At 49.7% G+C, this 27,500-nt stretch overlaps 2 protein-coding genes across 4 annotated transcripts in view; both read right to left on the bottom strand.

Annotated features, from left to right (window-relative positions):
• Positions 1-27,500, bottom strand: part of LOC138357779 (probable G-protein coupled receptor No18) — an 82,343-nt gene that overhangs the window by 28,566 nt on the left and 26,277 nt on the right. For 2 of the 3 annotated variants that reach the window (XM_069314831.1, XM_069314832.1), the window contains exon 2: positions 9,596-9,758. In XM_069314831.1, the coding sequence (XP_069170932.1) occupies positions 9,596-9,750 (155 nt within the window). In that variant the 5' untranslated portion in view covers positions 9,751-9,758. Of the gene's footprint in view, positions 1-9,595; positions 9,759-17,365; positions 18,006-27,500 lie in introns of those variants that run through there. The other variant, XM_069314830.1, reaches the window with a different exon arrangement.
• LOC138357902 (calphotin-like) lies at positions 23,845-24,954 on the bottom strand. Its single transcript, XM_069315073.1, has one exon. It carries the CDS (start codon positions 24,952-24,954, stop codon positions 23,845-23,847), a length of 1,110 nt encoding a protein of 369 aa, XP_069171174.1.

Raw genomic sequence — 27,500 nt, 5'->3', positions numbered from 1 at the left:
ACTACCACTAGCTACCAGTGTACTAACAACTAGCTGCACTACCACTAGCTACCAGTGAACTAACAACTAGCTACACTACCACTAGCTACCAGTGTACTAACAACTAGCTGCACTACCACTAGCTACCAGTGTACTAACAACTAGCTGCACTACCACTAGCTACCAGTGTACTAACAACTAGCTGCACTACCACTAGCTACCAGTGTACTAACAACTAGCTGCACTACCACTAGCTACCAGTGTACTAACAACTAGCTGCACTACCACTAGCTACCAGTGTACTAACAACTAGCTGCACTACCACTAGCTACCAGTGTACTAACAACTAGCTGCACTACCACTAGCTACCAGTGTACTAACAACTAGCTGCACTACCACTAGCTACCAGTGAACTAACAACTAGCTACACTACCACTAGCTACCAGTGTACTAACAACTAGCTGCACTACCACTAGCTACCAGTGTACTAACAACTAGCTGCACTACCACTAGCTACCAGTGAACTAACAACTAGCTGCACTACCACTAGCTACCAGTGTACTAACAACTAGCTGCACTACCACTAGCTACCAGTGTACTAACAACTAGCTGCACTACCACTAGCTACCAGTGTACTAACAACTAGCTGCACTACCACTAGCTACCAGTGTAGTAAAAATACAATAAAGCAAACTTTTGGTAATTCAAAGTCTACACTTCAAGCCTTTAAAAACTTTCACTGTATAACAGACAGCTTCAACTCTCAAGCATCATTCTCCATTGATATAATTAAGGCTAAACACACACACACACACACACACACACACACACACACACACACACACACACACACACACACACACACACACACACACACACAGATATTAGAAAGAACTTTTTTAGTGTCAGAGTGGTTGACAAATGGAATGCATTAGGGGGTGATGTGGTGGAGGCTGACTCCATACACAGTTTCAAGTGTAGATATGATAGAGCCCAATAGGCTCAGGAACCTGTACACCAGTTGATTGACAGTTGAGAGGCGGGACCAAAGAGCCAGAGCTCAACCCCCGCAAACACAACTAGGTGAGTACACACACACACACTGACTTCAAGAGTCAGAGAGAGAGAGAGAAAGACCTGGGGGTTGATATCACGCCAGACCTGTCCCCTGAAGCTCATATCAAGAGGATAACATCAGCAGCATATGCCAGGTTGGCTAACATAAGAACGGCCTTTAGAAACTTGTGTAAGGAATCTTTCAGAACATTATATAACACATATGTCAGACCAATCCTGGAGTATGCGGCTCCAGCATGGAGTCCATATCTAGTCAAGCATAAGACTAAACTGGAAAAGGTTCAAAGGTTTGCCACCAGACTAGTACCCGAGCTGAGAGGTATGAGCTACGAGGAGAGACTACGGGAATTAAACCTCACTTCACTGGGAGACAGAAGAGTTAGAGGGGACATGATCACCACATACAAGATTTTCAAAGGAATTGATAGGGTAGATAAAGACAGGCTATTTAACACAAGGGGCACACGCACAAGGGGACACAGGTGGAAACTGAGCGCCCAAATGAGCCACAGAGATATTAGAAAGAACTTTTTTAGTGTCAGAGTGGTTGACAAATGGAATGCATTAGGAAGTGATGTGGTGGAGGCTGACTCCATACACAGTTTCAAGTGTAGATATGATAGAGCCCAATAGGCTCAGGAACCTGTACACCAGTTGATTGACAGTTGAGAGGCGGGACCATAGAGCCAGAGCTCAACCCCCGCAAGCACAAATATGTGAGTACACACACACACACACACACACACACACACACACACACACACACACACACACACACACACACACACACACACACACCCACACACTCACACACCCCTACACCTGTTTAACTCTAGACACCCGCACTCCACAACGCGCCAACACAGACAGTGGGGGACAGTGGTTGCCAGGATCAGGTTGGGGCTACCGTTACCCGTGTTGGGAGGCTGGCTGGCTAGGCACGGGGTGGGTCTCCCCCCCCCCACCTCCCTCCCAGCCCTGTGTGTGTAAACTCTTGAGAGCAAGGAACTAGGTCATGTGATCACACACACACACACACACACACACACACACACACACACACACACACACACACACACACACACACACACACACACACACACATTATAGAATATAGCAAATATGTAAGGCTATGAGACTCCTTCAGAACTACTGGTATGAGGTTCCTAAAAGTTTCCAATTACTCTATCCACTGGTCCTCTAATGATATCCTCAAACACTCCTATGAGATATCTTCAAGCTTCCCATCTAAGCAACCGTTCATACATAGCCCCTGAAAAGCCTTATATATATCTCCCTTTATCCCCTAGAATACTGTGCCAGGGGGCAGTACTCACGAGTCCCTAAAGGTCAGGCAGGGCTCGGGGCTCCACCCGCGCGCACCTGTAATTTCTCGTTTTACCTGAGGTGAGGAGAGTGTCAACTAGGATGTGAAGCAGTATGCAAGGGCGGGAGCGGCGCCCAGGAGGACGACCCGTGTGGTGGGCGTGGCTACGAGGAGACCCACCACGCCCACCACGACCCACCACGCCCCATTGCAACCCACATGGCCCTTGCGTTACCGTCGTCACTTATATTTTTAGTGTTGGGAGTGTGCCAGCCGGCCAGGTGGGCTCTCAGATGGCTGTAGGCGGAGAGCTGTAGGGCAAGGCGGTGTTGGCCGGCTGGTGAAGGTAGGGCACATGGCTCTGTGACTCTCTCTCTCTCTCTCTCTCTCTCTCTCTCTCTCTCTCTCTCTCTCTCTCTCTCTCTCTCTCTCTCTCTCTCTCTCTCTCTCTCTCTCTCTCTCTCTCTCTCTCTCTCTCTCTCTCTCTCTCTCTCTCTCTCTCTCTCTCTCTCTCTACAACCCCCACAGCCCCGTCCATAGGAGCACAGCCCCGTCCATAGGAGCACAGCCCCGTCCATAGCCCCCACAGCCCCGTCTATAGTCCCCACAGCCCCGTCTATAGTCCCCACAGCCCCGTCCATAGCACCCACAGCCCCGTCTATAGTCCCCACAGCCCCGTCTATACTCCCCACAGCCCCGTCTATAGTCCCCACAGCCCCGTCTATAGTCCCCACAGCCCCGTCTATAGTCCCCACAGCCCCGTCTATAGCCCCCACAGCCCCGTCTATAGTCCCCACAGCCCCGTCTATAGTCCCCACAGCCCCGTCTATAGCCCCCACAGCCCCGTCTATAGCTCTCACAGCCCCGTCTATAGCCCCCACAACCCCGTCCATAACCTTTGGTGATGCAATAGAACTGAAAAGAGGAGTAGCCCAAGGCAGTTTGCTATCACCCGCTTTGTTCAAAGTATACAGTGCTGACGTGCCCTGTATCCTTGCTGGGATACATAAGTGCTAGCATGTATCCCTGCAAGGATACAGGGCACAAGTGCAGGGGATACATCACCAATGCAGTTGACGTCACTCAATCTGCTAGCCAGGATAGTCAGAGACGTTACCGAGCAATCAAACCAAGGATGCAATAGCAGTCACAAACGACTTTAAGAAGCAATGAACAAGAAGCACCAACAATGAAAAGTTTCAAGTAATTCACAGTACACAACAATCCCTCAGAGCCCCTATCATCCTTGACAGCCACCCCAGTCTCTACCACACACGAGAGTAGGTAGAATACTGGGACTTAAGATCAACAGACTAGTATTTAAAAGTCACTTAAACGACAGAATAGACAAAGCCAAAGCTGCCTTAGGCAATGTGGGAAGGTTCCGAAACCTCAGCACGAACATACAGCTACACTAGTACAAAGCTGTATCTCGGTAGCATCTATAATACCCACCCCACTACACCTTGACACACCTTAAAGAAATCTTTCAAGCAGTGGAGAAGTCAATCCACCAGCTCCAGTCAATCTTTCAGAAGACTGGAGCAAAGAATTCAGAAGCTCTATGTCCTGCTGAACATACTGTCACTACACACCAGGGGCCAGATTCACGAAAACACTTACGTTAGCACTTACGAACGTGTACATCTTTCCTCAATCTTTGACGGCTTTGGTTACATTTATTAAACAGTATACAAGCATGAAAACTTGCCAATCAACTGTTGTTATTGTTATAAACAGCCTCCTGGTGCTTCGGAGCTCATTAACTGTTTAATTACTGTAAACAAAGCCGCCAAAGATTGAGAAAAGATGTACAGGTTCGTAAGTACTTGCGTAAGTGCTTTCGTGAATCTGGCCCCTGACTGCTATGTGGGCAAGCCACCAGCCAGGGTGTGGAATACCATAGACATGTTAGGAGACCCAGTGCTTGGAAGACCACTGTGAGATAAGACGCCCCAACTCTCAAGCTGGTGGTCCAAGAGCCTCAATTTACTCGGTGGAAACCAAGTTCCTCAATTCATAATTGCAAGATGAATTGTGTACCATCACAACCACTCAAACAAACACACACAAACATGCGCACAAGCACGTCAGTGTGTATATATTTCACTGTTGCTCGGTATTCATCTATAGACACCCAATTATCTTGAAATACACGAAGCAAACTTTGCAATCACTTGCAGCGCTGACAATAGAGAGCAAATTTAGCTGAGCTTCCAAACACACACACACACACACACACACACACACACACACACACACACACACACACACACACACACAAAAAAAAAAAAAAAAAAAAAAAAAGAGCCAAAGCTCAACCCCCGCAAGCACAAATAGGTGAGTACAAATAGGTGAGTACACACACACACACACACACACACACACACACACACACACACACACACACACACACACACACACACACACACACACACACACAAGGTGTCAGCAAGGCGGACAGTCCGCCTGCTGTCATATTATCTGTCACATTATCTTTATCCTTCACCTCTCTTCCTTCTCCCCCCCCTCCCCCCCCTAAAAAAAAAAGTTGACGCTGATAGGGTTGGGGTTGGAGACAGAGGAGGGGGGTGGGGGTGGGGGGCTTAAGACTGGGTTGAGGTCATATACTCTTATGAACCAGATGAACCTTGAAGTAAGAACTCTTGGGTGTGAGCCAGTGAGCTGTTGTGGTGTGTAGGGGGGGCCCTCATTGGCGACAGATCCCTCCCCCCCCCCTCTTTAATTTTATATTCCACGGTGGGTGGGGGGCGGGAGGGGCCGTCGTCTCCCCCACCCTCATGGTAAACATCTCTCCCTCCTCCCTGTCTCTCCCGTCATCTCTCTTCCCGTCCCGTGGTTCTTCCTGACCCCTCCTGTCTCCTTAAATATAATCACCTGTCATGGCCCGTCTTGCCCCGTGACACGCCTTAAGTGCTCCTCCTTCCACCTCAAACTTACAAGCAAATAATTTTCCATTCCCCCCCCCCCCCCCGCGTCTGTTCCTCCCGTACCTGTCAACGAGACTCACCTGTCACCACTCACCCGTCTCCTAGCAACGCTTCTCCTCTTCCCCTCACTAGTCACCTTCAGCAAGACCTCCTCCCCTCACACGCCCTCATCCTCGGTACTGCCTCATACTCTTCCCAACCTTCCCTTGTTTTAGCTGAAGGTCTCTTTCCCCTCTCACCTGGGGCCAGATTCACGAAAGCACTTACGCAAGCACTTACGAACCTGTACATCTTTTCTCAATCTTTGGCGGCTTTGTTTACAATTATTAAACAATTAATGAGCTCCGAAGCACCAGGAGGATGTTTATAACAACAGTTGAATGGGAAGTTTTCATGCTTGTAGACTGTTTAATAAATGTAACCAAAGCCGTCAAAGATTGAGGAAAGATGTACACGTTCGTAAGTGCTTGCGAAGGTGTTTTCGTGAATCTGGCACCTGGGACCTTGGAGGAGGGCGTGGGGGTGTGTGTTGTGGGCGTGGGGGTGTGTGGGCGTGGGGGGGGGGGGTGTTGTGGGTGTGGGGGGCGTGTGTGGGCGTGAAGAGGGTGGTAGACAGAGGGTGGAAGTCTAAGCAGAGGTCAGTGACACACACTCACCATTTCACAACGCCAAGCGTCGCGTCGTACAAGATGAAGGAAGATTCTAACTCTGAGTCGGGCAGTGTTGATCCTTCCTATAGCAGCCACCTCATACCTGGATCTTACCTGTAGTGGGTTTCTAGAGTTTTTCTACTTCCCGGGCCTGGCCAGGCTCGACCTGTGATAAATCTTGAACCAATAGGCTGTTGCTTGGAGCTGCCCGTACGCCTATTAACATCACCCATCCACTTGGAATGGTCGGTAATGCCACAATCATACTTCTTGCAGGTCGGCGTTCGATCCCCGATGGTCTTAAGTGGTTGGGTACCATTCCTTCCCTAACCTAGCCCAGATTCTAGCCCCTCATATCCGTTCCAAATGCTATAAATTGTTGTGCTGGTTTAGCACTTCTAATAGCGACCTTACCTTCCCCAGCACTTAGTCTATCTCATATCCCTGCCAAGTGCTATACAGGCGTGCTGGCTTAAGGCTCTCATTTGATAATTATCTGTTTTCTAACATTGTCCAGCATTACATGTTGGTTAGCATTGTATTCATGTTAGTGGGCCGGGAAAATAAACTAAACTCCATAACCTACGAGACTGTGACAGGTGTGTGACACACCAGCCAGCAAGACTGTGACAGGTGTGTGACACACCAGCCAGCAAGACTGTGACAGGTGTGTGTGTGACACACCAGCCAGCAATACTGTCACAGGTGTGTGACACACCAGCCAGCAAGACTGTCACAGGTGTGTGACACACCAGCCAGGCAAGACTGTCACAGGTGTGTGTGACACACCACCAGCCAGCTAGACTGTCACAGGTGTGTGACACACCAGCCAGCAAGACTGTCACAGGTGTGTGACACACCAGCCAGCAAGACTGTCACAGGTGTGTGTGACACACCAACCAGCAAGACTGTCACAGGTGTGTGACACACCAGCCAGCAAGACTGTCACAGGTGTGTGTGACACACCAACCAGCAAGACTGTCACAGGTGTGTGTGACACACCAGCCAGCAAGACTGTGACAGGTGTGTGACACACCAGCCAGCAAGACTGTCACAGGTGTGTGACACACCAGCCAGCAAGACTGTCACAGGTGTGTGACACACCAGCCAGCAAGACTGTCACAGGTGTGTGACACACCAGCCAGCAAGACTGTCACAGGTGTGTGACACACCAGCCAGCAAGACTGTCACAGGTGTGTGTGACACACCAACCAGCAAGACTGTCACAGGTGTGTGTGACACACCAGCCAGCAAGACTGTGACAGGTGTGTGACACACCAGCCAGCAAGACTGTCACAGGTGTGTGACACACCAGCCAGCAAGACTGTCACAGGTGTGTGTGACACACCAGCCAGCAAGACTGTGACAGGTGTGTGTGAGACACACCAGCCAGCAAGACTGTCACAGGTGTGTGTGACACACCAGCCAGCAAGACTGTCACAGGTGTGTGTGAGACACACCAGCCAGCAAGACTGTCACAGGTGTGTGTGACACACCAGCCAGCAAGACAATCACAGGTGTGTAACAACTGTTGTGAAAAATTATATATTACTCAGCACGTCGCATTTTATTTAATGTGTCGATCAAACCGTTAAAAAAATGCAACTTATTAGTAGAAATTAAAGCACCGACCGGGGGAGCCGGTCGGCCGAGCGGACAGCACGCTGGACTTGTGATCCTGTGGTCCTGGGTTCGATCCCATGCGCCGGCGAGAAACAATGGGCAGAGTTTCTTTCACCCTATGCCCCTGTTACTTAGCAGTAAAATAGGTACCTGGGTGTTAGTCAGCTGTCACGGGCTGCTTCCTGAGGGTGGAGGCCTGGTCGAGGACCGGGCCGCGGGGACACTAAAAAAAAAAAGCCCCGAAATCATCTCAAGATAACCTCAAGATAACCGCAATATAGACGTTTTCTATGCATCTTCCTTGATTGGGTTCACGTGTTTCTGATTAGGTCAAAACCATCGCATTTTTTACGGAGTGAGAACTCCACTGGTCTCCTGAAGAGTGGAGCCCTAACTTTAAGTTATCTTAATCTTAATGTTATCTTAAAAGTATTCCAACGCTACTTACTTGTTAGCTAATCTCAGCTGAACGCACTCGGTACGGGGGGGGGGGGGGTTAGAGACCCGTCCCCACGTTGTGCCCGTATCTCTGTCTGTCTGTCTGTCTGTCTGTCTGTCTCCTTGGTATGGGGGGAGGGGGGACGTAGGAAAAACTGTAGTGAGGATTTCCTCAGGTCTAGGACCTCCCCCTGCCCCCCCCCCCTCTCTCTCTCTCTCTCTCTGTCTGTCTGTCTGTCTGTCTGTCTGTCTGTCTCTCTCTCTCTCTCTCTCTCTCTCTCTGTCTCTCTCTCTCTCAGCTTTCAGCACCCAGCTGTTGCTAGGCCGGCGCCAAGCTGTCTTGTACCACCTCCCCCCCCCTACCCCCCCCCTCCATAAACAGACAGACAGACAGAGGGGGGGAAGACAGGAATATGCTGCATGTGAGAAGGGATGCAGCATTGTGAAGAGACGCAATCTAATAATTTACGGTAATATCATTCGTTATCATTATCATTCGTTCTATTATGTGCCTCTGTAATCCTTTACACCACCGCCCAGTGGATGGGTATGGGGTGCATAATAAAGAAATTGAAGAAATTGCATTCTACCACAAACAATAACGGCTACAGAACCGTTACTCACAGCTACAGACTAGTACATCCCTGTAGGCCAGAATGTCTGTCTATCTGTGTTCTAAATTGGAGCCCAAACGCTTGCGGCTTGCCTCATGCAAATTTGCAAGGGAAGATGGTCTGGTGTTTAGGACACTTAGGCCTACGCCGGGGGTTGGCCTAAGTTAATTAAATGCTTTAAGAAATATTAGTAATAATACGGACCCGTTCATAGTATAGTTTGGTGTTCAAGTGTGAAATGTGGCGTGTGTTTACCGTAGAGTGTTTATGTCCTAAATTTAAAAAATAAAATATCTCCCAATCCTGAGCACTCCAGTTGCAAACTCTGTGAGCAGGAACTGCGGCATGATCTCCCGCACTACATCACTGAATGTCCAGTTATTAGACCTTTCAGACCAGTTGGCATGAGGTACCTGGAGCTTTGCAATTACTTTATTCACTCTCGTATTCTTGAAGATATCCTCACAGTATACCCAAAATATGCCAGTGCAGGCTACTAAACACATGGCTCTGTATGACTAACCATCCTGCGAGATGGGGACTTGTATTACCACTGCTACCTTATTCAATCTTGTGTTGATGATATCCTCATAATGCACCTAGAGTCTGCCAGTGTAGACTGCCCATCACATGCCTCTGTATGACAAACCATCCTGTGTGATGGGGATTTTTAGTACCACGTAGCTAGCTTTTTGACTGTACTCCCGTTCATATAGTCTAGGGCAGCTGCACAAATGCACATGTACCCAAGTGTGTAAAAAAAATTCTTAGACCCATATAGTTGTTTCCCTGCTGCTTAATATATTTTCTGAGAAGAGGGGGAGAGGGGGAATGAAAGGGTGGCTAGATGAATGGCTAGATAGATGAAAAGGTGGATAGATAGATAGGAAAAAGAAGTGCAGTGGGACTTAGAGCCCAGGGCGTCAGAGGACCCACCTGTTGGAGATGCTTCGTAGCGCCGGTCTCCTGAAGAAGATGACGAGGAAGACTGTATTGAGGATGCTGGAGACGAGGAAGATGATGACGAGGGCCAGCGTCAAGGCCACGCCCGCAGCCCACGCCGCCACGCCCTCCACGCCCACGGCTACCATCACCACGCCTGACACAAGGGCAGAAACACACACACATTAGTGAATGCCTCGGAACACTGCGAAATTGACAAGGACGACACAGAACAAGTCTTTTAGATGAGTGTTGTTGTTGGCCCATGATCATTGCCAACCCTCCCAGCCTACCTGCACCCAACACCCACTTGTGTGTGTGTGTGTGTGTGTGTGTGTGTGTGTGTGTGTGTGTGTGTGTGTGTGTGTGTGTGTGTACTCACCTAGTTGTGCTTGCGGGGGTTGAGCTCTGGCTCTTTGGTCCCGCCTCTCAACTGTCAATCAACTGGTGTACAGGTTCCTGAGCCTACTGGGCTCTATCATATCTACACTTGAAACTGTGTATGGAGTCAGCCTCCACCACATCACTTCCTAATGCATTCCATTTGTCAACCACTCTGACACTAAAAAAGTTGTTTCTAATATCTCTGTGGCTCATTTGGGCACTCAGTTTCCACCTGTGGCCCCTAGTGCGTGTGCCCCTTGTGTTAAATAGCCTGTCTTTATCTACCCTGTCGATTCCCTTGAGGATCTTGAATGTGTGTGTGTGTGTTATATATACATGGTTCCTTGTAGAATTCTACGGTAAACTTCCAGACAGGTGTTTAGGTTAACGATCACTCAGGGAGCTTGGAGGGCAGGAGGGCAGCTGACGGAGGGCAGGAGGGCAGCTGACGGAGGGCAGGAGGGATGGCAGCTGGGTATCCACCATGCAAATTGTATTGATAACAATATTGGTCGCACTCAAAATTTAATAACACTGAAGTAGACAGTGTATACAGTATTTCTGGCCACACTGTCCTCACTACTAGCATTAAATAGTTCACAATCAAGTAATAACACGCTTGTCGCAGAAGCCAGACATAAGATATATATACATACTTTAATAAGGGGGTAAACAGCCCCCCCCCCCCGTTACATTAACTTGTAGGAACATGATTAAGATGACGCCCCCCCCCCCTTGCACAACTAGGTAAATTGCATCCCCGTAGCAGAAAGGTGGATAGGGCCATCAGGTGAAAGAAATTTAGCCCCATTTGTTTATGCCTCAACCAGGATTGGAACCCTGTTCCTTGGGACTTCAAGTACCCTCCCCCACACCCCCTCCGAGTGCTATCCACTCACCTACGAGCCTCTTCACCCCCACACTATTCCTTACCTATCCTTTCACCTCATCACCCCCCTAAAAATGCCAACTTTTGGCTGGTTAATCAATTTGAGACTAGATTTGTATCATTTTTTACGGGCTATTCATGCCCGTGCCACCTCTTGGGTAGCTGAATCTTCATCAATCAATCAATCTGTTTTATTAACAAGCTTAGGTATACACAGTAATGTGGTGTTTACCCTGGTTGATGCCCGGTTGATGGGGTTCTGGGAGTTCTTCTACTCCCCCAAGCCCGGCCCGAGGCCAGGCTTGACTTGTGAGAGTTTGGTCCACCAGGCTGTTGCTTGGAGCGGCTCGCAGGCCCACATATACCTGGTTGATGGGGTTCTGGGAGTTCTTCTACTCCCCCAAGCCCGGCCCGAGGCCAGGCTTGACTTGTGAGAGTTTGGTCCACTAGGCTGTTGCTTGGAGCGTCCCGCAGACCCTCCTATTCTATATATCACACAAGAATATCTTCCAATATTCCTGAGTGTATGGAGTAATTACAGAGCTCAAACTGCCTCGTACCATTAGGTCTGAAGTCACATATATCAGGGGGAGGGAAGTGAACTATCAGGAGAAAGCGCCAAGTCATTACGACTATATGTAAGGGGTCAGGATAAGGATTTGGGATGGGACGGGGGGGCAAGGAATGATGCCCTACCACTTAGACGGTCGGGGATTGAACGCCGACCTGCATGAAGCGAGACAATCACAGATATAGTGTTGGAGAGTATGTCCCAGCTCTTGTTCACATAGTTCACAGTTGGAATGTTCACCATTGGTGGAGATTCAAATCAGCTTGAGATGATTTCGGGGCTTAGCGTCCCCGCGGCCCGGTTCTCGACCAGGCCTCCTTTTTGTTACACCCCCCCCCCCCCCCCCCAGGAAGCAGCCCGTAGCAGCTGTCTAACTCCCCAGGTACCTATTTACTGCTAGGTAACAAGGGCATCAGGGTGAAAGAAACATTTTGTCCATTTGTCTCCGCCTCCACCAGGGATCGAACCCAGAACCTCAGGACTACGAATCCGAAGCGCTGTCCACTCAGCCCACCTGCCACAGATATCGATATCCCAGCCTAATTCTGGCAATTACGATATCACACTGTCTAGTGGATGTTTTGTGATATCTGTACCACTTAATTCGAGCAGCACTAATAGGCCTAAGATTTGTGGGGGGGGGAAGCAAACAGGCAAATGAGCGGTGCAGGAGACCGGGAACCAAGATATCAGACTGAATACTATGCTAGGCCTATGATAGCCAGTTTTCTGACTACTTACGTTGGATGTTAATGAAAATCTCTCTCTCTCTCTCTCTCTCTCTCTCTCTCTCTCTCTCTCTCTCTCTCTCTCTCTCTCTCTCTCTCTCTCTCTCTCTCTCTCTCTCTCTCTCTCTCTCTCTCTATTTGGAGTATGAGAGAGAGAGAGAGAGAGAGAGAGAGAGGACAAGGAGCTACAGTACAAGCCAATACAATGAATATTTTCAAAATCATATAAGCCTAAGGCCTATGTCAAGAAAAACGAGGGTAGGTGTGGCCAGTTCATTAGATAACATGGGCTACCACTCGACCGGTCACACACATACACACACACACACACACACACACACACACACACACACACACACACACACACACACACACACATACACGAATAAGAACCTCACAGCTAAAAAAGTTGTCCATCAAGAGGCAGGCCAGGGGAAATTCCCCAAGCCTAGCCTTAAGCCTTCAACAAGACATTAACAGTATTAAGACTAATTTTGCTCCCAAACGTCTGAATACGACTTGAAGGGAGAGAGGGAGAGGAGGAGGAGGAGGGGGGGGGGGGGGGGAGAGAGAGAACCAGGAACCCCACAGACACAGCAAACCACTCACTGTCTCACCATGAGTAACTCTTCCACATGGTTGGGTAAATAAACACATAACTCGGACTCACCCTCCCCCCCCCTCACCTCTCTCCTATCTCACTCACTCTCCCATCTCACCACGCTCTCTCACTCCCCACCCCCCACCCCCACTCCTAAATTTCCCCCGCACACACTCTGGCTTTCTGCAGAAGCCAGACAGACAGACGCCCCTCTTAACAACTGTGCTTTAATGTGCTGGTGTAACCGTGAGGGGGGGGGGGAGGAGAGGGGGAGTGAGAGAAGGGAAGGCATGTGAGAGGAGGTGTAGGGAGGGGCAAGTGAGAGGGTGTACCAGTTAAAGATTTCCCCCTTCTGTTAATTTTTTAAATTTTTTAAAATTTTGCCCCGAGGGGCGAGTTTATTGGGCAGCGTCACTCATTCTTTGAGTGGACACACCGCCATAGTGACAGTATTGGGCAGCGCCACTCATCCTGTGAGTGGACACACCGCCATAGTGACAGTATTGGGCAGCGGCACTCATCCTGTGAGTGGACACACCGCCATAGTGACAGTATTGGGCAGCGGCACTCATCCTGTGAGTGGACACACCGCCATAGTGACAGTATTGGGCAGCGCCACTCATCCTGTGAGTGGACACACCGCCATAGTGACAGTATTGGGCAGCGCCACTCATCCTGTGAGTGGACACACCGCCATAGTGACAGTATTGGGCAGCGCCACTCACCCTGTGAGTGGACACACCGCCATAGTGACAGTATTGGGCAGCGCCACTCATCCTGTGAGTGGACACACCGCCATAGCAGCATGTACAACACTCCCCAATAGGAAGAAAACCCGCTGGGTTGTTCATCCTGTCACTTGTACCCAGACACAGCTGGGACTTGCTTAACTGTCTCAAGTGAACACCTCCTCAAACAAGCCATTACGACTTTATAGCACTTTGATGCTTGATAAGATGATCTAAGGATCAAGTTAGAACCTCTCAAAATTCTCCGGTATTAAATTAATATTACTAACATTAAAAGAAGATAAATTAGTCTAGAGACGATTGGACGACCTTGTCTGATTGGACCTTGTCTGATTGGACCTTGTCTGATTGGACCTTGACGATTGGACCGACTTGTCAAGACCTTCGTTTAAATACATAAACCAAGTCTACATCAAGCCTAAAGTCTTATTAAAGGGGGGCAGCCGTATCCTTCCATAAACTACTGGTGATCCACTAATTAGTAATCGTCAATACTCTTGTAGTAACGAATGTAATTGGGTGGCGGCCGCCCGTTCTCCTGTGAATTGAGATTAAGCATTTCCTTGTAAGCATTCACCTAGTTGTGCTTGCTCCGTGGTGTAGTGGTAAGACACTCGCCTGGCGTTCCGCGAGCGCTATGTCATGGGTTCGTATCCTGGCCGGGGAGGATTTACTGGGCGCAATTCCTTAACTGTAGCCTCTGTTTAACGCAACAGTAAAATGTGTACTTGGATGAAAAAACGATTCTTCGCGGCAGGGGATCGTATTCCAGGGACCTGCCCGAAACGCTACGCGTACTAGTGGCTCTACAAGAATGTAACAACTCCTGTATATATCTCATCTCATCTGCTGGGGTTGAGCTCTGCTCTTCCGACCCGCCTCTTAACTCTTACTAATCTCCCTCTTCCCCCCCCCACACACACACACACACATAGGAAGCAGCCCGTAACAGCTGTCTAACTCCCAGGTACCTGTTTACTGCTAGGTAACAGGGGGGCATCAGGGTGAAAGAAACTCAGCCTATTGTGTTCCTCGCCGGGAATCGAACCCCGGTCCACAGGATTAAGTGTCCAGCGTGCTGTCCACTCAGCCACCAGCGTCCTGGTGGGTACTAGTGGTTCAGTGTGGGACTAATACTGACCCCTAAAACCGTGGAATTGATAGTTTAGAATGATTAGAATGATTTAGAATGATTATACCTTCTTGTATATATATAAATAAATGAATAATTAAATAAATTAGGTTACTCTCAACTGTGAATAATTTTTAGATTTTATAAGGAAATATACGTTATAACACCAGTATATATAAAGCTACAGTGGTACAAAGGTGTCCCCAATGTCAAGAAACTATCGTACTAATGTGCCCTTACCCTAACCAACCAGAGGATCCACGAACAGAAAACGGGACATCACGCCAAGTTCGCCAGCCGCTACCATTTTTTTTTTGTTCATCAGTTCTTGGCCTTAGGTAGAGCGTACGTCAGAATACGACGTTGTATCAGGAGGTCGGGTTGTGGGGTGCCAACTGTACTAAACCAGTTCATTTCAGTAGTAGAGACGCGCATAGAAAATGGGATCAGAATGTTAATACTGCCTTAGTATACTTTAATATTTTGACTATTATTTTTACTCTTACCAGGGACACAAAATATTGAGATTAGTTTTTGAAATTCTGTAAAATAGTATTGTGAGGTGAGGAACGTCTGGAGCCTATCCTGTGAGGTGAGGAACGTCTGGGGGTGAGGAACGTCTGGAGGTGAGGAACGTCTGGAGCCTATCCTATGAGGTGAGGAAAGTCTGGAGCCTATCCGAGGAGGTGAGAAACGTATGGAGCCTATCCTATGACGTGAGGAACGTCTGGAGCCGATCCTATGAGGTGAAGAACGTCTGGAGCCTATCCTATGAGGTGAGAAACGTCTGGAGCCTATCCTATGAGGTGAGGAAAGTCTGGAGGTGAGGAACGTCTGGAGCCTATCCTATGAGGTGAGGAAAGTCTGGAGCCTATCCGAGGAGGTGAGAAACGTGTGGAGCCTATCCTATGAGGTGAGAAACGTCTGGAGCCGATCCTATGAGGTGAGGAACGTGTGGAGCCTATCCTATGAGGTGAGGAACGTGTGGAGCCTATCCTATGAGGTGAGGAACGTCTGGAGCCTATCCTATGAGGTGAGGAACGTCTGCAGCCTAGCCTGCAAGGCCAGGAAACATCAGCAGCCTAGCCTGCATGACCATGAACATCAGCAGCCTAGCCTACAAGGCCAGGAACATCAGCAGCCTAGCCTACAAGGCCAGGAACATCAGCAGCCTAGCCTGCAAGGCCATGAACATCAGCAGCCTAGCCTGGAAGCCACCTAGCCTCTCTTTACCCCCAGGAGCCAGCAAGAGTCGTCCTTGTGGCATCACAGAGAGAAACTCCAGCATCCTGCAGCCTCTCTCTTCACCTACGAATACATTTTAATTCACGTAAGGTCTTTGGGGGCCAGGCAGTGACCTTGGGGGGGACCTACGTTTGATGTTTGGGGCGTGCCCGGACTTCAGAGGGCCGGGCACGTTAGTCACAGAGGGCCGGGCCGGGACTTCAGAGGGCCGGGCCGGGACTTCAGAGTGCCGGGCCGGGACTTCAGAGGGCCGGGCACGTTAGTCAGATTACATTGTATTGGCTTTTAGAACCCCAGCTGCCTGATGAGTTCACATGTACGCTTGTATGCGCTCATTGTACGCTAGTATGCACTCATTGTACGCTAGTATACGCTCATTGTACGGTTGTATGCGCTCATTGTATTCTTGTATGCGCTCACTCTCCCACACATATCACTCATGACGGTCAAGGAACCCCCCATAACTCCACACGTCACGGTCAAGGAACCCCCATAACCCCACGGTCAAGAAACCCCCATAACCCCACGGTCAAGGAACCCCCCATAACTCCACACGTCACGGTCAAGGAACCCCCATAACTCCACACGTCACGGTCAAGGAACCCCCATAACCCCACGGTCAAGGAACCCCCATAACCCCACGGTCAAGGAACCCCCATAACCCCACACATCACGGTCAAGGAACCCCCATAACCCCACACGTGACGGTCAAGGAACCCCCATAACCCCACACGTGACGGTCAAGGAACCCCCCATAACCCCACACGTCACGGTCAAGGAACCCCACTAACCCCACACGTCACGGTCAAGGAACCCCCATAACCCCACACGTCATGGTCAAGGAACCCCCATAACCCCACACGTGATGGTCAAGGAACCTCCCATAACCCCACACGTCACGGTCAAGGAACCCCACTAACCCCACACGTCACGGTCAAGGAACCCCACACATGACGGTCAAGGAACCCCCATAACCCCACACGTCACGGTCAAGGAACCCCCATAACCCCACACGTCACGGTCAAGGAACCCCACACATGACGGTCAAGGAACCCCCATAACCCCACACGTGACGGTCAAGGAACCCCCATAACCCCACACATGACGGTCAAGGAACCCCCATAACCCCACACGTCACGGTCAAGGAACCCCCATAACCCCACACGTCACGGTCAAGGAACCCCACACATGACGGTCAAGGAACCCCCATAACCCCACACGTGACGGTCAAGGAACCCCCATAACACCACACGTGACGGTCAAGGAACCCCCATAACACCACACGTCACGGTTAAGGAACCCCCATAACCCCCACGGTCAAGGAACCCCCATAACCCCACGGTCAAGGAACCCCCATAACCCCACGGTCAAGGAACCCCCATAACCCCACGGTCAAGGAACCCCCATAACCCCACGGTCAAGGAACCCCCATAACCCCACGGTCAAGGAACCCCCACAGTCTTACCTTCGTCAGCGTGTTCTTCCATCCTCCAGCAGGACAGCACGAGGATAGGGCCTGTCCGGCCTCCTGTCCTCCCACTTTATTCTTGCGGAATTAAATTCCTCTTTATTCTCTCTCTTTCTCTGCCTGTTCCGTCCACCGCGGGGGGGGGGGGGGGGGAGGGGGAATGAACCTGTTCACTTAGCGGCTTGACAGCTGTGGTGTTGAACACGGGTCAACCATCCCGGTGAGGTGATGAGGAGGTGATGAGTGTGAGGCTCACCGCCGAGCTGGGATACATTGGCTGATGCTTCACACCTGTTTGAACTAACTGTCCAGTTTACGCACAAGACTAACTGACTGTTCCTACTCCTAGACCGTTGTCAGCACTCTTCCACTCGCCCAGTCACTGTCAACATCACTTGCATATTTGGGGTAATCATGGCGATGAGGAATAGGGACATTAAGTGCACTTTCACTGCGGCGAGGCCCAAGGGAAGGCTCGCAGGCCAGGCGCAGCGTGACACCGAGAGCAGCAGCAGCAGGAGGAGGAGCGCGTGTAGCCACCACGGCGGCAGGAGCGAGACTGACTGGCTGAGGCTGCGGAGGACCCCAGCAGCAGCTCCGGCGGGTGTCGGGGCGGGGCTTATCTCTCCTAGCCACGCCCACACCGCCCCTTAGCCACGCCCTCTGGCACCCTTTAGCCCCTCCCCCCTCTGGCACTCCCCAGTCACGCCCCGTGGCACACCCTATGGTACCCACGACCCAGCACAAGGTGGGAAAATGATAAACTGGCAGCCAGGGGAGCGCGACCAGTGGCCGCAGCAATTAGTACAGTTTTTACCCCCTCCTGGACCCGACAGTTGCCACTGGTTTCATATTTGAATTTTGAATTTTGAATTTAATTGTATCTTCTCTTCCTCCTTGTTCCCCTCTTAAACAAACATGGCCGCTGTGTTGTTTGTCAACACCCCAAGGGCCACCACACCTCAGCTGAAGTAGTAAAAAGAGCAATATAGTGGCAAGCTCCACCCCCCCTACTCCCTAACACCCCCCCCCCTTCCCTAACACCCTCCCCTAACCCCCTAACACCCTCCCCTAACCCCCCTAACACCCTCCAAAAGGACCAGGCTGACATTTCTCGTACAATTATCAGCAGACAGGACATCAGTCTTGGGAGCGGCACCTCGCTGCACTCCTCAAAAGGCAGGTCCTTAGGCATGGCTGTGAGGTAGGTCTTAGAATAGCGTTGGGGTGGAGGGGGTGTGGGGGTGGGGGGGGGGAGAGAGCCCGGGTGCTTGGGGAAGGAACAAGGGGGCTCGGCTTGGAGCCGCTCTGGGAAAGAATGTCCTTTCTGCCCCAAGACAAGCGGGGAAAAAACCATTAACTCCCAGAGATATGGATCTAAATTAGCTCGCTCACTTCGACTTTTATCGAGCTACGGAGTACAGGGGAGAGATGGGGAGGGGGGGAGACTGTGTCAAGGGGGTTAAGGGGTGGGAGAAGGGGAGGTTAAGGGTGTACTGTAGTACTCAGTACTTTCAAAAATAAATCTCAGTGCAGGAACACTTGGTGATGTGTGTGGATGTGTGGCCAAGATTGACTCTGTAATGCATCAGTTATACAATGCATGTGATGTAACTATTGTACATAGTAACTTTAAAGTACTCTTTATTTTCTTCTTCGAGGCTGTGGGTCCCTACAATTGCACCAGAGGTGGTACCCCTATTATATATATATATATATATATATATATATATATATATATATATATATATATATATATATATATATATATATATGTATATATGTATATATATATATATATATATATATATATATATATATATATATATATATATATATATATATATATATATATATATATAGTCAAATATTGAGGAAAGATGTACACGTTCATACTTGCGTAACCGCTTCGTGAATCTGGCCCAGGGGTACCTAGGACTCAGCCAACTGTTGTGGGTTGCATCCTGGGGAGGAAGGTCAATATACTTAACCCAGGGGGGTCGACCAGGAGACAGACTATCAGGGGGGGGGGCTTCCGTCCCCGTCAATAAGGGGAAACCACTATAATATAATCGTGTGCTTCCGCCCTGGGGGGGGGGGGGGAGGGGGGCCTTGCGCCCCCTTTCCCTTTGAAGGGTATTGGGTAGGGGGGGGGAAGGGTGACGCTGATGCCCCCCCCCCTCTCCCCCTTAAATGACAGACCTGTCCGATCCCCAAGGACAGGAGACGGGGTATACTCACACTCTGTCATTCTCAGGCGTACAGCAACCTGTACACCAGTTGATTGACAGTTGAGAGGCGGGACCAAAGAGCCAGAGCTCAACCCCCCAGCACAAGCACAACTAGGTGAGTACTCATGTATCCCACGTATCATCAAACACTGTCAGGTTATTCTGGTGCCATGTGTCCCGTCAGAGATATGTATCATGATATGAATCATATGTATCATGATATGTATCATCACATGTATCATGATATGCTTCATCATGGTGATATGTATCATGAGAGGATAAAGAGCTGGGGTATACAGGTTGGAGGAAGGGACGGTCCCCAGACCCTTGGACCATCGGGGATCGAACTCCCACCCTGCAAGAGATAATAAGGCCATTTACCCTACCGACGACCAATCCAAGTGAGTGGACTTGGATTGGACAATCCAATTCATCTTCCTCATCTTCAAGGAGCCTGTCGGCCGAGCGGACAGCACGCTGGACTTGTGATCCTGTGGTCCCGGGTTCGATCCCGGGCGCCGGCGAGAAACAATGGGCAGAGTTTCTTTCACCCTATGCCCCTGTTACCTAGCAGTAAAATAGGTACCTGGGAGTTAGTCAGCTGTCCCGGGCTGCTTCCTGGGGGTGGAGGCCTGGTCGAGGACCGGGCCGCGGGGACACTAAAAGCCCCGAAATCATCTCAAGATAACCAAGATAACCTTCCTTACTAAGCAGACTACCTTGCGATGATTTCGGGGCTCTAACGTCCCCGCGGCCCGGTCCTCGACCATTGTACCTGTTCAGTTAGGTTTTCATTATTAAATGAGAACCAATAAGAACAGCTGGTATCTGTCAAGTCGAAACCCTGGTTTGTGATTGGCTGATGAGATGCATGAGAGGTGATAGGCCCATTAAGTTGGTTCCACAGGATGTGTACTCACCTAGTTGTTCTTGTGTGGGGGTTGAGCTCTGGCTCTTTGGTCCCGCCTCTCAACTGTCAATCAACAGGTGTACAGGTTCCTGAGCCTATTGGGCTCTATCATATCTACACTTGAAACTGTGTATGGAGTCAGCCTCCACCACATCACTGCCTAATGCATTACATTTGTCTACTACTCTGACACTGAAAAAATTCTTTCTAATATCTCTGTGGCTCATTTGGGCACTCAATTACCACCTGTGTCCCCTAGTGCGTGTGCCCCTTGTGGTAAATAGTCTGTCTTTATCAACCCTATCAATTCCTCTGAAAATCTTGTATGTGGTGATCATGTCCCCTCTAACTCTTCTCTCTCCCAGTGACGTGAGGTTTAATTCCTGTAGTCTCTCCTCGTAGCTCATACCTCTCAGCTCGGGTACTAGTCTGGTGGTAAACCTTTCAACCTTTTCCAGTTTAGTCTTATGCTTGACTAGATATGGACTCCATGCTGGGGCTGCATACTCCAGGATTGGTCTGACATATGTGGTATACAAAGTTCTGAATGATTCCTTACACAAGTTTCTAAAGGCCGTTCTTATGTTAGCCAACCTGGCATATGCCGCTGATGTTATCCTCTTGATATGGGCTTCAGGGGACAGGTCTGGCGTGATATCACCCCCCAGGTCTTTCTCTCTCTCTGACTCTTGAAGTATTTCATCTCCCAAATGATACCTTGTATCTGGTCTCCTGCTCCCTACACCTATCTTCATTACATTGCATTTGCTTGGGTTAAACTCTAACAACCATTTGTTCGACCATTCCTGCAGCCTGCCCAGGTCTTCTTGAAGCCTCAAGCTGTCCTCCTCTGTCTTAATCTTTCTCATAAGATTGAGAGAAATGAGTCTATACCCTCCGGGGTATAGGAGGATATAGCCTCATTTACGTATATCAGAATCAGGATAGGACCGAGTACAGAGCCCTGTGGGACTCCACTGGTGACTTCACGCCAATCTGAGGTCTCACCCCTCACAGTAACTCTCTGCTTCCTATTGCTTAGGTACTCCCTTATCCACTGGAGCCCCCTACCAGTTACACCTGCCTGTCTCTCCAGCTTATGTACCAGTCTCTTATGGGGTACTGTACCACAGTGGTCCTGGCCGAGGTTCTGGTGTACCACAGTGGTCCTGGCCGAGGTCCGGCTGTACCACAGTGGTCCTGGCCGAGGTTCTGGTGTACCACAGTGGTCCTGGCCGAGGTCCGGCTGTACCACAGTGGTCCTGGCCGAGGTCCGACTGTACCACAGTGGTCCTGGTGTACCACAGTGGCCATGGCCGAGGTCCTGGTGTACCACAGTGGTCCTGGCCGAGGTCCGGCTGTACCACAGTGGTCCTGGCCGAGGTCCGGCTGTACCACAGTGGTCCTGGCCGAGGTCCGGCTGTACCACAGTGGTCCTGGCCGAGGGCCTGGTGTACCACAGTGGTCCTGGCCGAGGTCCAGATATACCACAGTGGTCCTGGCCGAGGTCCTGGTGTACCACAGTGGTCCTGGCCGAGGTCCGGCTGTACCACAGTGGTCCTGGCCGAGGTCCGGCTGCACCACAGTGGTCCTGGCCGAGGTCCTGGTGTACCACAGTGGTCCTGGCCAAGGTCCAAGTGTACCACAGTGGTCCTGGCCGAGGTCCTGGTGTACCACAGTGGTCCTGGCCGAGGTCCTGGTGTACCACAGTGGTCCTGGCCGAGGTCCAGGTGTACCACAGTGGTCCTGGCCGAGGTCCAGATATACCACAGTGGTCCTGGCCGAGGTCCAGGTGTACCACAGTGGTCCTGGCCGAGGTCCGGCTGTACCACAGTGGTCCTGGCCGAGGTCCTGGTGTACCACAGGGGTCCTGGCCGAGGTCCAGGTGTACCACAGTGGTCCTGGCCGAGGTCCGGCTGTACCACAGTGGTCCTGGCCGAGGTCCGGCTGTACCACAGTGGTCCTGGCCGAGGTCCGGCTGTACCACAGTGGTCCTGGCCGAGGTCCTGGTGTACCACAGTGGTCCTGGCCGAGGTTCTGGTGTACCACAGTGGTCCTGGCCGAGGTCCTGGTGTACCACAGTGGTCCTGGCCGAGGTCCGGCTGTACCACAGTGGTCCTGGCCGAGGTCCGGCTGTACCACAGTGTTCCTGGCCGAGGTCCTGGTGTACCACAGTGGTCCTGGCCGAGGTCCTGGTGTACCACAGTGGTCCTGGCCGAGGTCCTGGTGTACCACAGTGGTCCTGGCTGAGGTCCGGCTGTACCACAGTGGTCCTGGCCGAGGTCCTGGTGTACCACAGTGGTCCTGGCCGAGGTCCAGGTGTACCACAGTGGTCCTGGCTGAGGTCCTGGTGTACCACAGTGGTCCTGGCCGAGGTCCGGCTGTACCACAGTGGGCCTGGCCGAGGTCCTGGTGTACCACAGTGGTCCTGGCCGAGGTCCTGGTGTACCACAGTGGTCCTGGTGTACCACAGTGGTCCTGGCCGAGGTCCGGCTGTACCACAGTGGTCCTGGCCGAGGTCCTGGTGTACCACAGTGGTCCTGGCCGAGGTCCAGGTGTACCACAGTGGTCCTGGCCGAGGTCCTGGTGTACCACAGTGGTCCTGGCCGAGGTCCAGGTGTACCACAGTGGTCCTGGCCGAGGTCCTGGTGTACCACAGTGGTCCTGGCCGAGGTCCGGCTGCACCACAGTGGTCCTGGCCGAGGTCCTGGTGTACCACAGTGGTCCTGGCCAAGGTCCAAGTGTACCACAGTGGTCCTGGCCGAGGTCCTGGTGTACCACAGTGGTCCTGGCCAAGGTCCTGGTGTACCACAGTGGTCCTGGCCGAGGTCCAGATATACCACAGTGGTCCTGGCCGAGGTCCAGGTGTACCACAGTGGTCCTGGCCGAGGTCCGGCTGTACCACAGTGGTCCTGGCCGAGGTCCTGGTGTACCACAGGGGTCCTGGCCGAGGTCCAGGTGTACCACAGTGGTCCTGGCCGAGGTCCGGCTGTACCACAGTGGTCCTGGCCGAGGTCCGGCTGTACCACAGTGGTCCTGGCCGAGGTCCGGCTGTACCACAGTGTTCCTGGCCGAGGTCCTGGTGTACCACAGTGGTCCTGGCCGAGGTCCTGGTGTACCACAGTGGTCCTGGCCGAGGTCCTGGTGTACCACAGTGGTCCTGGCCGAGGTCCTGGTGTACCACAGTGGGCCTGGCCGAGGTCCTGGTGTACCACAGTGGTCCTGGCCGAGGTCCGGCTGTACCACAGTGGTCCTGGCCGAGGTCCGGCTGTGCCACAGTGGTCCTGGCCGAGGTCCGGCTGTGCCACAGGGGTTCCAGATGTGAGAGAGAAACCTTAATTTTCCGGCCGAGGAACTCGGCCAGAACACACTCCCATCGACCACCGTCCACGTTCTTGAGGTTTTAAAACTTGAGAAGATGGAATGGTTGCCATATCTGCGGTGACCACAGGCATGTTGCCATGTGGGGTGGTTGCCATATCTGCGGTGACCACAGGCATGTTGCCATGTGGGGTGGTTGCCATACCTGGGGGGACCACAGGCATGTTGCCATGTGGGGTGGTTGCCATACCTGCGGTGACCACAGGCATGTTGCCATGTGGGGTGGTTGCCATACCTGCGGTGACCACAGGCATGTTGCCATGTGGGGTGGTTGCCATACCTGCGGTGACCACAGGCATGTTGCCATGTGGGGTGGTTGCCATACCTGGGGGGACCACAGGCATGTTGCCATGTGGGGTGGTTGCCATACCTGCGGTGACCACAGGCATGTTGCCATGTGGGGTGGTTGCCATACCTGCGGTGACCACAGGCATGTTGCCATGTGGGGTGGTTGCCATACCTGCGGTGACCACAGGCATGTTGCCATGTGGGGTGGTTGCCATACCTGGGGGGACAACAGGCATGTTGCCATGTGGGGTGGTTGCCATACCTGGGGTGACCACAGGCATGTTGCCATGTGGGGTGGTTGCCATACCTGCGGTGACCACAGGCATGTTGCCATGTGGGGTGGTTGCCATACCTGGGGGGACCACAGGCATGTTGCCATGTGGGGTGGTTGCCATACCTGGGGTGACCACAGGCATGTTGCCATGTGGGGTGGTTGCCATACCTGCGGTGACCACAGGCATGTTGCCATGTGGGGTGGTTGCCATACCTGGGGGGACCACAGGCATGTTGCCATGTGGGGTGGTTGCCATACCTGGGGGGACCACAGGCATGTTGCCATGTGGGGTGGTTGCCATACCTGGGGGGACCACAAGCATGTTGCCATGTGGGGTGGTTGCCATACCTGGGGGGACCACAGGCATGTTGCCATGTGGGGTGGTTGCCATACCTGGGGTGACCACAGGCATGTTGCCATGTGGAGTGGTTGCCATACCTGCGGTGACCACAGGCATGTTGCCATGTGGGGTGGTTGCCATACCTGCGGTGACCACAGGCATGTTGCCATACCTGGGGGGACTCACACTTACTGCACTCCCACAGGCATGTTGCCATGTACAGGGTCATAGTGGGTACTGGAACCTCCACTACCACCACCACCACTACCACCACCACCACCACTACCACCACCACCACTACCACCACTACCACCATCCAGGTCACAAACATAATACTGAGAGGACTTGAGAACAAAGTGATAGAATCACTTAACAAAAACTGTTAGACAACAAATAGTTTAATGAGTAATGAGCAGTTGAGCACCTTAATAATTGAAGTCCGTTAACGATGCGAACCAGCAAACATATTCTCGTCTGTCCTACATAGGCAGGGCAAGAGAGTTCTACATATATGTAGGTCAATAGGTGGAGCACAAGAACACCTATGATGGTGCTGGAAAGATGAAATATGTAGATGAATCAGGTACAATGTGGCTGTGAGGCGGGGCTCAGGAGCTAGACACGGGGGCTTACAAGGCAGCAGAGGAAGTCACTCTTATAGTTCATGCCTTTATATTTCTTATTATAGAATATTATACTTCCGGCATGAATATATTATATTCGTGCCGGAACTATATTCCTTATAGTTCATGCCTCTCCACCCCCTGCTCCTACCCTACACGCCTCCCTGCCACTCCTGCCTCCCACCGCTTCACTTCATCATCAATTTACGCCTATTTGGAAAAATCAATATCGATGAAAGTCATTTTGAGGCAATGGAGGGGACTCGAACCAGCGTGCTGGTGGTTCCCAGACACCTGCGTTGACCCACTTGGGTCACAATGGGCTAAAAGTTGACCAACCCGGAACTATACCGAATTCACTGGGCGGTCCTGGAGACACCGAACTGGAGCCCAACCAGGGTTTTTACAGTCGACCCGACCACACTCTTACACCCCAAACCTGATCACAAATGCCATTGACCACAGGTTTTCGCTAATACATCATGCCATTGTGAGTTCATTGTGATCAATATCGATATTATTAAAAAATAATATCGATATTATTTAAAAATAATATCGATATTAAAAAATAATATCGATGTTATTAAAAAATAATATTGATATTATTAAAAATAATATAGATATTATTAAAAAATAATATAGATATTATTAAAAAATAATATAGATATTATTAAAAAAATATCAATATTATTAAAAAATTAATATCGATATTATTAAAAGAATAATATCGATATTATTAAAAAAATAATATCGATATTATTAAAAAAAATAATATCGATATTATTAAAAAAATAATATCGATATTATTAAAAAATAATATCGATGTTATTAAAAAATAATATCAATGTTATTAAAAAAATAATATTGATATTATTAAAAAATAATATAGATATTATTAAAAAATAATATAGATATTATTAAAAAAATATCGATATTATTAAAAAATTAATATCGATATTATTAAAAGAATAATATCGATATTATTTAAAAATAATATCGATATTATTAAAAAAATAATATCGATATTATTAAAAAAAATAATATCGATATTATTAAAAAATAATATCGATATTATTTAAAAATAATATCGATATTATTAAAAAAGAATATCGATATTATTAAAAAAATAATATCGATATTATTAAAAAAAAATATCGATATTATTAAAAAATGATATCGATATTATTAAAAAATTATATCGATATTATTAAAAAATGATATCGATATTATTAAAAAATGATATCGATATTATTAAAAAATAATATCGATATTATTAAAAAATGATATCGATATTATTAAAAAATAATATCGATATTATTAAAAAAATAATATTGATATTAAAAAAATAATATCGATATTATTAAAAAATAATATCGATATTATTAAAAAAAATAATATCGATATTATTAAAAAAATAATATCGATATTATTAAAAAATAATATCGATATTAATTTACATTAGTTTTTATAATATTGTATTAGTTTTGAAGATTAAATTTTAACATGGATAAGAAAACAGGTGAGAATAGCATATATAAATGATTTTTCTGTCTGTTTTAATATGCTAGTACTCCTTCATTTATTGTTCTACGTCCGCTTGCTGGCAGGCGTCAGCTCCTGGTCCCCCGCCTTTGCATCGATTTTCAAATATTATATCTTCCCCAATATCTTGCTTTTATCTATACATGCTCTTGGAACGTACGTGTGTGTGTGTGTGTGCGTGTGTGTACTCACCTAATTGTGCTTGCGGGGGTTGAGCTCTGGCTCTTTGGTCCCGTCTCTCAATCATCAATCAACAGGTGTACAGGTTCCTGAGTGTGTGTGTGTGTGTGTACTCACCTAATTGTGCTTGCGGGGGTTGAGCTCTGGCTCTTTGGTCCCGTCTCTCAATCATCAATCAACAGGTGTACAGGTTCCTGAGTGTGTGTGTGTGTGCGCACGCGTGTGTATCTACCTGATGTTAACATGTTAACTTCATGCCAAGCTTGAAGAGCTTCGGACCTTGTAGCCTTTAGCCTATCCTGGTGCTCAAGGCTGCTTGGTCCTGACTCTACAAGCACTGTTGACCTTCTCTAGAAGGGCGTT

Source organism: Procambarus clarkii, chromosome 80 (assembly GCF_040958095.1).
Source record: "Procambarus clarkii isolate CNS0578487 chromosome 80, FALCON_Pclarkii_2.0, whole genome shotgun sequence".
NCBI lineage: Eukaryota > Metazoa > Arthropoda > Malacostraca > Decapoda > Cambaridae > Procambarus > Procambarus clarkii.
Note: the sequence above shows the minus strand (reverse complement) of the source record. Positions and strands in the feature narration are given on the sequence as shown.

Bases quoted from the DNA above. Each gene is read 5' to 3' on its own strand.
- LOC138357902 (XM_069315073.1), bottom strand. From the start codon at position 24,954: ATGCCTGTGGTCACCGCAGGTATGGCAACCACCCCACATGGCAACATG.